At 31.0% G+C, this 13,453-nt stretch overlaps 1 protein-coding gene across 1 annotated transcript; it reads left to right on the top strand.

Annotated features, from left to right (window-relative positions):
* The first annotated feature begins 3,241 nt into the window (after nucleotides 1–3,241).
* LOC107928026 (probable leucine-rich repeat receptor-like serine/threonine-protein kinase At3g14840) lies at nucleotides 3,242–13,306 on the top strand. The gene is made up of 24 exons (XM_016859180.2): nucleotides 3,242–3,556; nucleotides 3,650–3,824; nucleotides 7,487–7,558; nucleotides 7,656–7,724; nucleotides 7,865–7,936; nucleotides 8,033–8,104; nucleotides 8,225–8,296; nucleotides 8,385–8,456; nucleotides 8,544–8,615; nucleotides 8,715–8,786; nucleotides 8,872–8,943; nucleotides 9,047–9,118; nucleotides 9,310–9,375; nucleotides 9,506–9,571; nucleotides 9,692–9,727; nucleotides 9,822–9,862; nucleotides 10,124–10,503; nucleotides 10,629–10,824; nucleotides 11,146–11,301; nucleotides 11,501–11,619; nucleotides 11,737–11,947; nucleotides 12,072–12,309; nucleotides 12,391–12,541; nucleotides 12,630–13,306. Exons 1-24 carry the CDS (start codon nucleotides 3,466–3,468, stop codon nucleotides 13,029–13,031), a joined length of 3,045 nt encoding a protein of 1,014 aa, XP_016714669.2. The 5' UTR covers nucleotides 3,242–3,465; the 3' UTR covers nucleotides 13,032–13,306.
* The last annotated feature ends 147 nt before the right edge of the window (nucleotides 13,307–13,453 follow it).

Below are 13,453 nucleotides of genomic sequence, written 5' to 3'. Positions count from 1 at the left end.
GATTGATTGAATCATAAAACAATTTCCATAGGTGGCATTCTTCTAAAAGACAACAATCTCATATTCAAGCTCTATTAAATGTGAATTACGAAATTTGAGATGAAAAGCCTTCTCTAGTTCTTCTCAATTTCGAAATTGAGCAAATTGGACACTTTCAAAAGCAATTTAGTTTCTGTCGATTTTGAAAGTGAGCAACTAAGGATAATTAATCATGGCGTTAATTTTTTTATCAACTGTGCATAATTTTGATTGGTTTAATAACAAATTTAACCTTTAATGTCTACATATTTTGTCCTTTTGGCCTTAATTCTAAAAAGCTCAACAAATTTAGTCTCAACATTTACGCAAATGTTGTAGGATAAATTTGTTAAATTATTACCAAATTGATAGAATATGTAAAATATGAAGGCTAATTTTTTATTATAATAATCAAAATCGTGTACAATTGATGGAATACATTAACATCGTGATTAATTGTTCTTCGTTACTCACTTTTAAAATTGACCAATATTAAATTGCTTTGAATTTTTTCAGAGGGATCAATTTGCTCAGTTTCGAAATTGCAAGGAAATAGAAATATTTTTTTTACCAAAATTTTAAAAATATTAAAATTTGAAGAATGAAAATACTATATAGGGGAGAGTGTTCGGTTGAATCGAGTAAAAGAATTTCGAGGTAATTGAGTTGGCAAGTCCTATTTTATCATCTTAACTTGATTAGAATTTTTTTTGAATCGAGTCGAGCAAAATGAAATTTAAGTTGAGTCGAATCAAGTGAAATTGTCCGAGCTAAATTAAAAAATTAAACATGTCAAATTAAAATATTATTACAATATAACTAATTCCATGTTAGAACACATAAATTTGAAACCATATATATTTGGAAACTTTTTCAAAGCAAAATAAGAAAAAAATACTTTAGTATGATAAACTTGAATCATTAATTAACTTATTTAGTTCCTAGAATTTTTATTTTAGAAAATTTTAAATTTTAAATTTATCTTTATATATTCTCTATATTCTTTTAAAAAAATATATATATATGTTTTTTAAAATATAAAATATAAAATTTAGAATTTTTATAAATATTTTAAATTTTAAAAATTATTTTGAATTATTTTGTAATTTTTATTGAGAGAAAAATAAATTTGCTTATTTTCAAAATTAATAGGGACCAAAGAGGTATTTACATTTGTTATTTAAATTATTCGAGTTATTCAAATTATAAAATTCAACTCGACTCAAATTGATTCGAAAAAAATCGAATAATCCAAAATTTTTTAATTTTTTCAAATCGACTCGAGTTTTATTAGCTCTTCCATCCTATAAATTCCTAAAAAGATGCACATTTAATAACGTTGAATAAACATATAACCGCAATTACCTAGCAAGTTCTATAGAAATTATATTGAAGGTGAAAAATTAGTCAAAGAAGAGCTGTCACCAGCCTTGTCATCGGGAAAAGCCAACCCCCAATTTGTTTCATCTACTTGTATTTTTTAAAATACAGAATTTTCCTTTTCTTTATTTATTTATAAACTCCTCATTGACATGTTTCAATGGGCAGAATCAATTGCTTTGCATTGATTCTTTAGACGTTTATTTTCTTTGTATTATTCGCAATTGCTAAGTTGTCAACTACACTTTGCTCAACCTACTCTCACTTGGTTTTGTAGCTACGGCCCCGTAAACAAATTAATCTCTTTTGAATTATTATTTAATAATAATTTTTATTTAAATTTAATTTATAAAAATTATTTTAAATGTAAAACGATAATAAATGTTAAATTAATCTACCGGTTGTCTTAGTTCGATTTACATAGACATTGTTGCCAGTGCAAGAGGACATGAGTTTGAATGCGTTGAGCGTATTATCCTCCTATTTAAAGATTGTGGGAGGGACTATGGATAGTTGGGTTGCCAGTACGAGCCATACCACACAAGTTGAGTCCGTATAGAATTTCCTAAAAGGGTTTTTCACGTATAATTTATGTGTTTTTATTTTTTTTATTGCTTTGCTATCCTTGTACCGTTATTATTGACGTTAATCTAACACAAAGTAATTCCAAACTTTTTTTTTAATTAAAAAGAAATTGAATGATATTTGTAGAGCATTGACAAAATTTTCAAATCTCAGACCAAAGGAAGGGAAAGTTTGATATCAACCAATCTGTGTATCTAAGTAAAGTGGTTTTACATTAAAAGAAAGACCGAAATTAAGTGGTTTTGGTTTTTGATTTTTTCAGAGGATTGTAAGTTGAATTGCAATCATTAATTAATGTTCCCTTGAGAAAGAGAGAATTCCATGTTCCAATTTTCAAACTATCTATTATTCTCCTAAAATTTAATGCAATATGTATTATTTTTGAAGTTATGGAACTCAATATATAATACATGATGGTTACTTTCGTCAACCCCAAAATCTTTATTTTAGAATTAGGTTAAATTTTCTATTAGTCCCTGTATTTTGTAAAATTTGTAAATTTAGTCGATGTACTTTTCGAATTGGTCAATTTTAGTCCCTATACTTTTCTAATTTTGAAATTTTAATCTTCACCTAGACAATAAAAGTCAATTCCATTTGGTTAAACTCAATTACGAGTCATGTACTATGCACATAGTTGTAAATTTAGTCCATATTCTCTAATTAAGTCATTCTAAGTCTCGATACTTTTCGAATTCATTAACTAAAACTTTTGATAAGTAATAGGTGCAAATAACAAACCAATATGAAAATGCATATATGATAATATGCGTCACATCAAATATTAGAAATAGCATAATTTAATACTTAATTAATAAATTTAATCGTTGTTATTTTATTAGGATTGAGATTTTGAAATTTGAAAAAAGTGGCCAAATTAAAATATTAAGACGAATAGTAAAATTTGTCATTATTATGAGATTAAAACCATTCAACATCTTTAATTTTTATTTCAAAAAAGTAAAAGACACAATCCTTTACCAAGATATTTTCTCATGCATCTTTTGTCTCTTTGATCACCTCATACTCTCATAGGGCCCTCTATGCAAAAAGAAATCATAAGACAACAAGACATGCCAAAAAACTATACACATACACCAGAGGCATGCAAACACGTGGGTTTTCAGTGGCCATCCTTATCAATTGGGAGGGGGGCAGGATTGATAATTTCTCTCAAATCGTACAAATATTTTACTTTCTTTTTATGCAACTTGGTCTTTGCATATTATAGATGGAACTACTTTGTAGTACCCTACAATATTTACAATGATCGTTGACTTCATAGATCTTAATTTATGAGTTCTGTTCAAGGTCTCCTCTTCCTAGTTTGCCTTCAAATATAAAATAAATCCCCCGAAAAGTCTTCACATCCTTGCTCCCTTTTCATATAGTTTAACTACGTCCTTTGGCATTCAAATGTGAATTATATTGAAGGGTCTTCATTCATTTTCTCTAGAACAACCAAAAAAAGGAAAAAAGAAAATGTTAGCTTTTCGTCTTCTTCTAGCTTCAATCCTTCTTGCTTCTTGTCTTCCATGTTATGAATTTGCAACAACACTTCAAGACAATGAAGGTAATGTTTTGTTGGGTTTTTAGTTTACTTTAGTTTCCAATAGTGTTTGGTGTTATTTAATGAGTTTTTTTTTTCTTGGGGGGGGGTGTTCAGTGCAATATTTGAGAGATATAGCGAAGACACTGGGGAAGAAAGACTGGAACTTCAACGTAGATCCATGCAGTGGAGAAGAAGGGTGGGCTACGCCCAACGCGGCGAAGGGGTTCGAAAATGCTGTCACCTGTAATTGCACCGTCTCCAATGACACAGTCTGCCATGTCGTCAGCATGTATGCTACTTTCCTTCTTTCACTCTCCTACTTTGACAATACTTGAAGATTCGAACCTACTTTTTTTTTCTCATTTCTCCACCTCTTCTTTTAGATATCTCCACATTTTTACATGGAAGGGCTTAAGCTCAAAATCATTACTATTCGTTTTGGTCAAATAATGGTTTTGCTCCTTCTCCTTCTGTCACACTCAAATTTGAGATTTAAACGCGATTTTTTTTCTTAAAAATACTCGTTCCTAAATAAAAAGTTCAATGTTAACATGGTGAGATAAAAGTGGTAACTTTCTAAAAATATTATATCAATAATTTAACACAAATAGCTAATTATATTAGTTAGGATAACTAATGATATTATAAAAATAAAAAATAAATTATGTCAAATTAAATTAAATAAATTAAGTTCTTAATTTAAGTATAATAAAAAGACCAAAACAATAATTTGATATTTAAAAAAAATTGAAATACACACATACACAATTATAAATCTACAATTGCCGATTGAGTTTTAGCTCGATTTGTATGAGCATTAGTGTCAATGCAGGAGGAAGTGGGTTCGAGTGCATTGAAACGCATTATCCTCCTATTTATGGGTTGGGGAGAGGTTATTGATAGTTTTAGACATTATGTCAAAAAAGGCAGATATGATCAGAACTTATAATAAGATTTATATAAAAAAACTATAAATCTTATTATTATATATATTTACTTAGACGTAATATATTTCATGTTATTGTCTCTAAAGTAGCTTAAGGATAGCATAATGGCAAAATAATTGATGGCTTCCAACAATAAAGTTGTATTTCATAAAAAAAAATGCAAAATGAATGCAATAATAAAATGTCAAGAAAGGGTAGCTAATATTAATTTTATGAATATTAATAGAAGATCTAGAAAAGGCAAGCTTTGCCTAAATTTTGGTTTGGTCGAACCAACTCAATTATTAGCATAATTTAATACTTGTTGTTAGATATTTTAATTTCAATTTTGGAAATGAAACGTGGGATTGATTGGTTTGGAAGAAAAACTATTATTTAACTATATAATAATTGATCACCCTACATATACTGAGTGTAATTAATATAGCTTACCTATATGATTATCTTTGAGAAATTATCTAAATTATGACATCAAGTGTACTATTAAAAAAATTAAAAATATTTTTTAAAAATAATAATTATTGAATATCTTTATGGAGTAAAAAAAATATTAATTTCAATATTTTAAAAAATATATATATATTGAAAAAATTACAAGAGTTTGGTTCATGCATTGCTAATTAAAGAGAACAATTAAAAGGTAGGCACAACTCTTTAAATGACAAAAGTAAGTAAGCCCACTAGTGTTGACTTTGACTTGTACCCCACACCCTTCGCCCACCTTAAACTTGAACCTCTAATTTAACTCATTAGTCCTTGTCAAAGATCACGATATTTACATCAAAGATTGCTTTACACATTGTTTTCCACAAAGATATACATTAATTTTAGTTTAACTGATTTGATTTCATAAAAATAAAAAAATGTTAAAAAATTATATAAAATTAAGTTCAAGTCAAGCGATTTTTTTTATCTCAGAATTAAAGCGTCAATCAATTAATCAGTTCAGTTTAATCAAACAATTATACTTTTAAAAATGAATTATGAAAATATAAAATCATTTAACATAAATGATACGAATTAGAGTACATAATGAGTGATTGATTCTGGGCTTTAATGTGAGAAATAAAAGAGACAGAAGACATGGAATAAAAAAGTCATAAGTTAATCACCCTAGTTTTAATAAGGAATCAATGGTTAAATGATTATTTATGCAAAAATAGATTGAATTTCAAACTAAAAATTTTAGTACTTATTTTTAATCATGTTTCAACAAATGGGGGAAAAAACAACAAAATAAAGTCTACACAAAAGCCATTGACTTCACTTGGGCATGTGGGCCTTAGGGTTATTTTAAAATAAAAAGAAAATGGCCTCTCTTTCTCAGTTGTCATTGGATAAGATCCAATTTATTTTGGCTTTCATTTTCACCAATGTCAGCTATTGTACACGGATTTGTAATTTAATTTTATTCCTCGACTCGATATAAAATTTTAAACTTATTTTTAAGTTTAGGCTTAATTTAAAAAGTGGGATTAAAATTTTAAATAAATTGAAAATACATTTAAAAAATACCACTAAAATAGTTACAACTTAACAAGCAAATGCCTCTAAAATAAAAATTAATATCAAAATAGTAGCAATATAATAGTAAAATGATAGGAAAACAACATCAAAACAATAGTGAAATTTTTTTAGACAAATTCGGCCTGGATCGAACTGGGTCTAGACCAAAAGAATCTTACTCGAAGCTCGGCTCATTTATAAAAACAAGCCTTATTTTTTGTCCAAACCTATTTTTTGACCTATATTTTTGTTCAAATCTTTCTACTTTTCGGGAGGGTCTTTAGGCCTAGCGGCTGACTCGACTTATGATCAGGTTTAATCCAAACCTAGTTTAATATATAGTTGTAAGAAATTCTATATTTATTTAAGGGTAAACTAAAAAAATAGTCACTTTTGTTTGCCTCAGATTACATTTTAGTCATTTACGTTATCATTTTGTTACAAAGTGATCACTTTATCGTCACGCTCCGTTACCTCCTTAACGACGGTCCTACGTGGCGGTCCAAATAGGTTTTAACTGCCAACTTGGGTGCCCTACGTGGTAGTCTAAATTAAATTTATTTAATTAAAAACCTATTTTTATCCCAACAATTGGACATCTAAGTTGGCATTTAAAACTCATTTGGACTACCACGTAGAGTGACCACTTCGTAATAAAACGATAACGTAAGTGACTAAAACGTAACATTTCAAACATAAGTGACAAAAATATAATCTGAGGCAAGCAAAAATGACTATTTTATAGTTTACCTTTGATTTAATAATATCTTGAGTTTTAAGAAAATTTATTTACAGAGATTCAACTTCACTATATTTTAAATTTAATTAAGTGTTAATGTAGTTTTTAGATATAAAAAATCATAGAAAAAAATTTAATAGTAATTGATTATAAATATACAATTTTAGTCTATTTAATTAAATAAATTTTATTTTATTAATGAACTTAATTTTAGTAAAGGTTTCATAATCATGTATGACTTTTTTTTTTTTAAGTTAGAACAATTTCAATAAAAACAATCATAACAAACATTGAATTCAGCAATTAACTTAATTCTGATTAGAATCAATCTAACTAATTAACTATAACTAGCTAATTAGAATAAATTTGATGGAGAACTAATACATTTATACATAAGAAGACTCAAACCTAAAATCTCAACTTTGTTATTAAGATAAAACCTCAATTCATTAATTTTACAAGCATCTTAAACGAAAAAAAAATTGAATTTTTTTTTCTTTTTAAAGTTACAATTTATGTAATGCAAATATTCAGTTGACATGGTATTTTCCACTATGATTTTAACACCGAGTGATAAGGTAATATACTTAACACTTATTTAGATGATTGCAGTGATAAATTGCTTTTTTTAAGGATTGAATATTTGGCGCATTTTACTCTTAAATTTTCCGGATTGAGAAGTAGAAAGATTTGTCATTATCATTTGGATTGTTTGAAAATTTATATGGATATGTAAATGGCAATTTTGTGTTGGAACAGAGTGCTTAAGGCACAGAATCTCCAAGGCAGTCTCCCCAAGGATTTGGTAAAGTTCCCTTTCCTCCAAGAAATGTAAGTTAAACTCTTTCCACATTCTTTTCCATGACACTCCTTCAGTCAAATTCCTTCTTACAAAACATAAATAACTTACCTGCCAATGTTGTTGCAGTGACCTCACCCGCAACTTCCTCAATGGCACAATACCCCCTGAGTGGGGTTCCATGCAACTTGTTAACATGTACGTGAAATTCATGGTTGTTTTATAGTTAGCCTTGTTGCTAAATGATTTTGCATGATGATACACCAAATGTATGTGAAATTCATAGTTGTTTTTGTTGTTGTTTTCCTATGGTGAAATTAATATGAAGTTTATTGCAGTTCTCTTTTAGGAAATCGCTTAACAGGTCCAATCCCAAAAGAGCTAGGGAATATAAGTACTCTTTCCAGCATGTGAGTTGTTGATATCCAGTTCCTTGTATTTCTTGCTTTGAATATGGCAAAAACCAATAACAGCCGACTCAAATTTAATTATGAAAAACCATGCAGATCAGTTGAGTTCAATCAGCTTTCGGGAGCTTTACCTCCACAACTAGGGAATCTACCCGCCATTCAAAGAATGTATGACTCTTATTCTTTAAAAGTTCATAAGAATTTGATTTATTAATGGTTTCATTATGTTTGATTTAATGTCTAAATCATCTTTCTGGTCTTGTTTCATATTTGATTGTTGGTGTTTAGGCTTATTAGCTCTAACAATTTTACTGGGGAAATACCTGAGACATTTGCTAAGCTGACCACATTGAAAGACTTGTAAGATTTTATTCTTCTGATTTATCAGGCTCTACATATAATTCTATTTTAGAATTCGAGTTTTAATCATTTCGAAGTTTCTTGATAGTCGGATTAGCGATAACCAGTTCACTGGAAAGATTCCTAGCTTCATCCAGAATTGGACAAACCTTGAAAAATTGTAAGCTGAGCCCTTTAGAACAGTAGTTTATTCATTGGGAATTTTCTTTATCAATTAATTACCTAAATGGAATGTTGGTAATGACAGAGCAATGCAGGCAAGTGGTCTGATGGGACCAATCCCATTAGGCATTGGAGATCTGGAAAAATTAACTGACCTGTAAGTTGGATATCAATTTTAATATTTTTCAAACCTACAAATTGGGTCATTGAAGTTGGATTATGATGTATATTATTAATGAAAAAAGTTTATATACAGGAGAATCAGTGACTTGAATGGAACTGATGCAACTTTTCCACCACTTAGTACCATGAAAAAATTGAAGATACTGTGAGTAAAATCCTTCAATGAAGAAGATTCCCTTAAATAAGCATATCAATAACTCATATAACAGATACTTTTGGTTGAATTACAGAATATTGAGGAGTTGCAATCTCATTGGAAAGCTACCTGATTATCTTGGGAATATGACAAAGTTGAAGACTTTGTGAGTCATAAACCTGATTTCACCTTGATTATCTCAGAGCTACTGGAACAAAATTTGGTTAAAATATCTTTAATTTTGTAACATTTTGGTTTTCCTTTTGCAGAGATCTCAGCTTTAACAAACTCAGTGGAGAAATCCCAGACAGTTTTTCTAACATTAGAGATGTGGATTACTTGTAAGTAATTGATCTTTGACTGTATAATTTTCTGAAAGAAAGTGCAAGCTGCCTTTTCCTCAGATATCAAGCTGTTCTTGCTGATCTAATAAAAATAATTACTTAATTAGCTATAAATAGCTAACATAAACATCATTCAATATTGATATTTAATGCAGAATATGATTTCATTAACTTATAATCTTCATCAGGTACTTGACAAGAAACTTGCTTACTGGTTTAATCCCTAGTTGGATACTGGAAAAAGGAGAAAATGTGTAAGATCCTCTTCCAAAATATTGGTTCATGGAACTTATAATTGAAATTCATCTTCAGAATATCCTTGTGAATAAGCTTATTAGATTGTTTTATGAACTGATAACATGCAAAAGCCTAATATTGGTGCAGTGATCTTTCATATAACAATTTCAAAGCTGGAAGCCAAGGGACAACTATTTGTCAACAGCGGAGTGTGTAAGAATCTCATCTTCAAAGTTTTATTTTATTATTTTATTTGGTTGGATGTGAGAGTTTGTGGATGTTTCATTCATTTATTAGCCATGACTTAATATCTGTATTCTTTTTTTCCTGCAGGAATTTGTTTGCAAGCAGTTCAAGTAGCAATACCTCGTAAATATTCTTAAAAGTTTTGTTTTTTCTCAGACAAGTTCTATTTTGCTGTCAAGATGCTGACATATTTCTGGACTTTCTATTGCATAAACAGGGGAACTGTTTCTTGTTTGAGAAGCTTTGTTTGCCCAAAATGTAAGTAGATATTTATATAGATCTCAACAATGTTAAATTGTTTTCAGATATGTTTATGAATATGTTTTCATTAATAATGCTCTTAGCCTATCTTACCTGGACTCACCTAGTACCAGATCTAGGCATATGTTCTACTCAAGTTTTCTCATATCCCCTATACCCATGACTAAATATGCTTCGTCTTAGACGTTGCTATATCATACCCTTAAACTTACTATAAAAATTTCAGTAGATTTTCATCTGTTGTTTCTTATGTTTCAGCTTGGTACTCTCTCCATATAAACTGTGGGGGAAGAGAAGTAGATGTTGCTGGAAATGCCACATATGAAGATGATACAGATGGAGCTGGGGCTTCAAGATTTTACCAAAGCAGAACTAATTGGGCATTTAGCACCACCGGTCACTTCTTGGATGACGACCGTCCAACGGACTCTTATATTTGGACAAATTCATCGAAACTCTCTATGAATGATTCTAGACTTTACATGAACGCACGCCTTTCTCCCATTTCTTTGACTTACTATGGATTCTGTATGATCTCTGGGAACTACACAGTGAACCTCCATTTTGCAGAGATTATGTTCTCTAATGATAATACATATAACAGCTTGGGAAGACGCATATTTGACATTTATCTTCAGGTAGTGATTTTGTATTGCTCTTACTGACAAAGTTCTTTTTTGAGACTTAGACAAACTTAAAACAATAGTAAGAGCTTTGGCCTTAATGTGAAAATTTCAGTTTAACTGGACTTAGCCATTTGCAGGGCAAGCTGGTGCAGAAGGATTTTAACATCGAGGACGAAGCAGGTGGAGTTGGCAAGGCAGTCATAAAAAGGTTCCCCGTGACGGTGACTAATAGTACCTTGGAGATCCGCCTTCATTGGGCTGGAAAAGGGACTACTGGTATTCCTGTTAGAGGAGTTTATGGTCCTCTTATATCAGCCATATCCGTGAATCCTAGTAAGTTGTAAACTGTTTTAACATTCTTCTCAGCTAACATTTTTGTCTACAGATGTTCAATTGTCACACCACTTCTAAGAAGTCTTGTTCAAATTCTGAATACTTGTATTTCCTCAAGATTCTAGGGGTCAGAATGTTGAAACTTCAATTTCTTTTCTCTTGATCAACCCGATTTTAACCATTGTTTTTCTACAAAAGATGAACATTTTCAAATTTATTTCACTCCTTTTATCTTTCTCCTTTTGTTTTGAGTTTGATGATTAAAAGTTCTTTTTTTTTTCATTCCATTTGTGTAACTCTTGTATAATTTTGTTCAAGCAGATTTTATACCTCCAGCAGAAGACGGGGGTAGTAGCGGTGGTATATCTATGGGTGCAGTGGTTGGAATTGTAGCTGGATCAGTGTTTGCCATCTTCCTGATTGTATTATTACTCTGGTGGAAAGGCTGTCTAAGACAAAAAAGCCAATTGGAAAGAGGTATTTGCAGTGAAATAAATTTTTTTTCCTATACCATCAACTTTTCTTGAACATGATGAAATGAATATCATAGTGCAAATATTATTAGGATGTTACCTCCCCCCCCCCCCCCACATTTTCCTTCATTTTAGCTTGCAAACAAGAGGTTTTTGCAGCTCTCGTATGAAAGGTCCTAATCTTGCTTTGCCTTCTTCCACAGACTTAAAAGGTCTAGACTTGCAGACTAGTTCCTTCAGCTTGAGGCAAATCAAAGCTGCCACAAACAACTTTGATGTTGCTAATAAAATTGGAGAAGGAGGCTTTGGTCCTGTGTACAAGGTATCATCTGCAACAAATGCTTTCTTCTTATTACTTCCACTTAGAACGTTCGTGTAGTAGATCGTCCTCCAGAGACGCTATTGTAAAGCTAAAGCCTTTAAAATCTCTGATATGCAGGGCACTCTGGCAGATGGCACAGTCATTGCGGTTAAGCAGCTATCTGCTAAATCAAAGCAAGGAAATCGAGAGTTTGTGAATGAAATTGGAATGATTTCTGCTCTACAACATCCTCATTTGGTAAAGCTATTTGGCTGTTGTATAGAAGGAAACCAACTGTTACTAATATACGAGTACATGGAAAACAACAGCCTTGCTCGTGCATTATTCGGTAGGTTTTACCATTTTAGTCACATGATTTACTTGACTGTCTGCTTTTGAATCTATTCATGCTTTGACCATGTACAAATAAACAAAAAAAAAGTCTGAATTATTCTTTATTTGGTTACTAAAAGGTCCTCTAGAGTGTCAATTGAAATTAGACTGGCCAACAAGACGGAAAATCTGCATTGGAATAGCTAGAGGTTTGGCCTATCTCCATGAAGAATCAAGGTTGAAGATTGTGCATAGAGACATCAAGGCTACAAATGTTTTGCTTGATAAGCATTTAAATCCTAAAATATCAGATTTTGGATTAGCCAAGCTTGATGAAGAGGATAATACTCACATTAGCACCCGAGTCGCAGGAACTTAGTAAGCATCACTGTCATAATTGCTTATGAACATGTTCCTTTAGATCTTATATGTACTGAAGTAATGCTTTTAACATTGCAGTGGTTATATGGCTCCTGAATACGCAATGCGTGGTTACTTAACCGATAAAGCTGATGTTTATAGTTTCGGAATAGTGATACTTGAAATCGTTAGTGGGCGGAGCAACACGAATTGCCGTCCAAAGGAAGAAAGTTTCTATCTTCTTGATTGGGTAATGTTAAGATTTTATTGTTCACTTTAAGCTTAAATTTCGGATATTTGTTTGCTTCAACTCAATATTTTTCCTTTCTTTTTTACAGGTTCACGTTTTGAAGGAGGAAGGGAATTTATTGGGTTTAGTTGATCCAAGATTGGGATCTAATTACGACAAAGAGGAAGTAATGACAATGATCAATGTGGCTTTTTTATGCACCGATGTCAATGCAGCTGCTAGGCCTGCAATGTCCTCCGTGGTTAGCATGCTTGAAGGCAAGGCCTCAGTTCAGGAATTCGAAACGGATTCAAGCCGTTTCGGGGACAGGTCGAGCTCAAGGGCGATGATGAAGAAGCTTTACCAGCATCTTGAAGAAAACAGTGCCCCTGAGAGCCAGACACACAGTATGTCAACAGTTGGACCATGGACTTCCTCTTCATCGGCAGCCGATCTTTATCCAATCACCATAACTTCAGAGTATTTGCAGAACCGAGACTCAGCAAATTAACCAAACTTGTCTTCAGTCTTATTGATGCAAATGGAACGAAGCTTTGGTTTCTGTTAATGTAAGTCAGCAAACTTTGGGAAAATAGAAAAAGTTCAGGACATTTTTCCCAAGACAAATATATATATATCATATACGACTAGATAGAGCAACTGGTTTTATGCAATTGTATGTTTTATTTTTGTACCTAGAAAATGTTGTATATTTTTCACATTGATGATCTTGGTTTGCTTTCAAAAATTAAAGTTGTAATATAAGAATAAATGTTCCCTTTTCCATGTTTGCAGTGGCTTTTTAGAAATAACAGTTTTTTTCTTTTCTTTTTCATTGGGTAGAAATTTTTTTTTCTGAAATATATACACCCTATACTATAAATAAATTATCCAAACTTTATTGGTGTAGCGGAATTAATTAAATTTTAACTT

Source organism: Gossypium hirsutum, chromosome D01 (assembly GCF_007990345.1).
Source record: "Gossypium hirsutum isolate 1008001.06 chromosome D01, Gossypium_hirsutum_v2.1, whole genome shotgun sequence".
Lineage (NCBI taxonomy): Eukaryota > Viridiplantae > Streptophyta > Magnoliopsida > Malvales > Malvaceae > Gossypium > Gossypium hirsutum.
The sequence above is the reverse complement of the archived record's forward strand: the minus strand, read 5'-3'. Positions and strand labels throughout refer to the sequence as shown.

What these genes read in the sequence shown, in the direction of transcription:
- LOC107928026 (XM_016859180.2), top strand. Translation starts at nt 3,466, where the DNA reads ATGTTAGCTTTTCGTCTTCTTCTAGCTTCAATCCTTCTTGCTTCTTGT. An exon ending in ATAAGTACTCTTTCCAGCAT is followed by an intron (nt 7,937 to 8,032) that starts GTGAGTTGTTGA and finishes AAAACCATGCAG; the next exon opens with ATCAGTTGAGTTCAATCAGC. An exon ending in CTGGAAAAAGGAGAAAATGT is followed by an intron (nt 9,376 to 9,505) that starts GTAAGATCCTCT and finishes ATATTGGTGCAG; the next exon opens with TGATCTTTCATATAACAATT.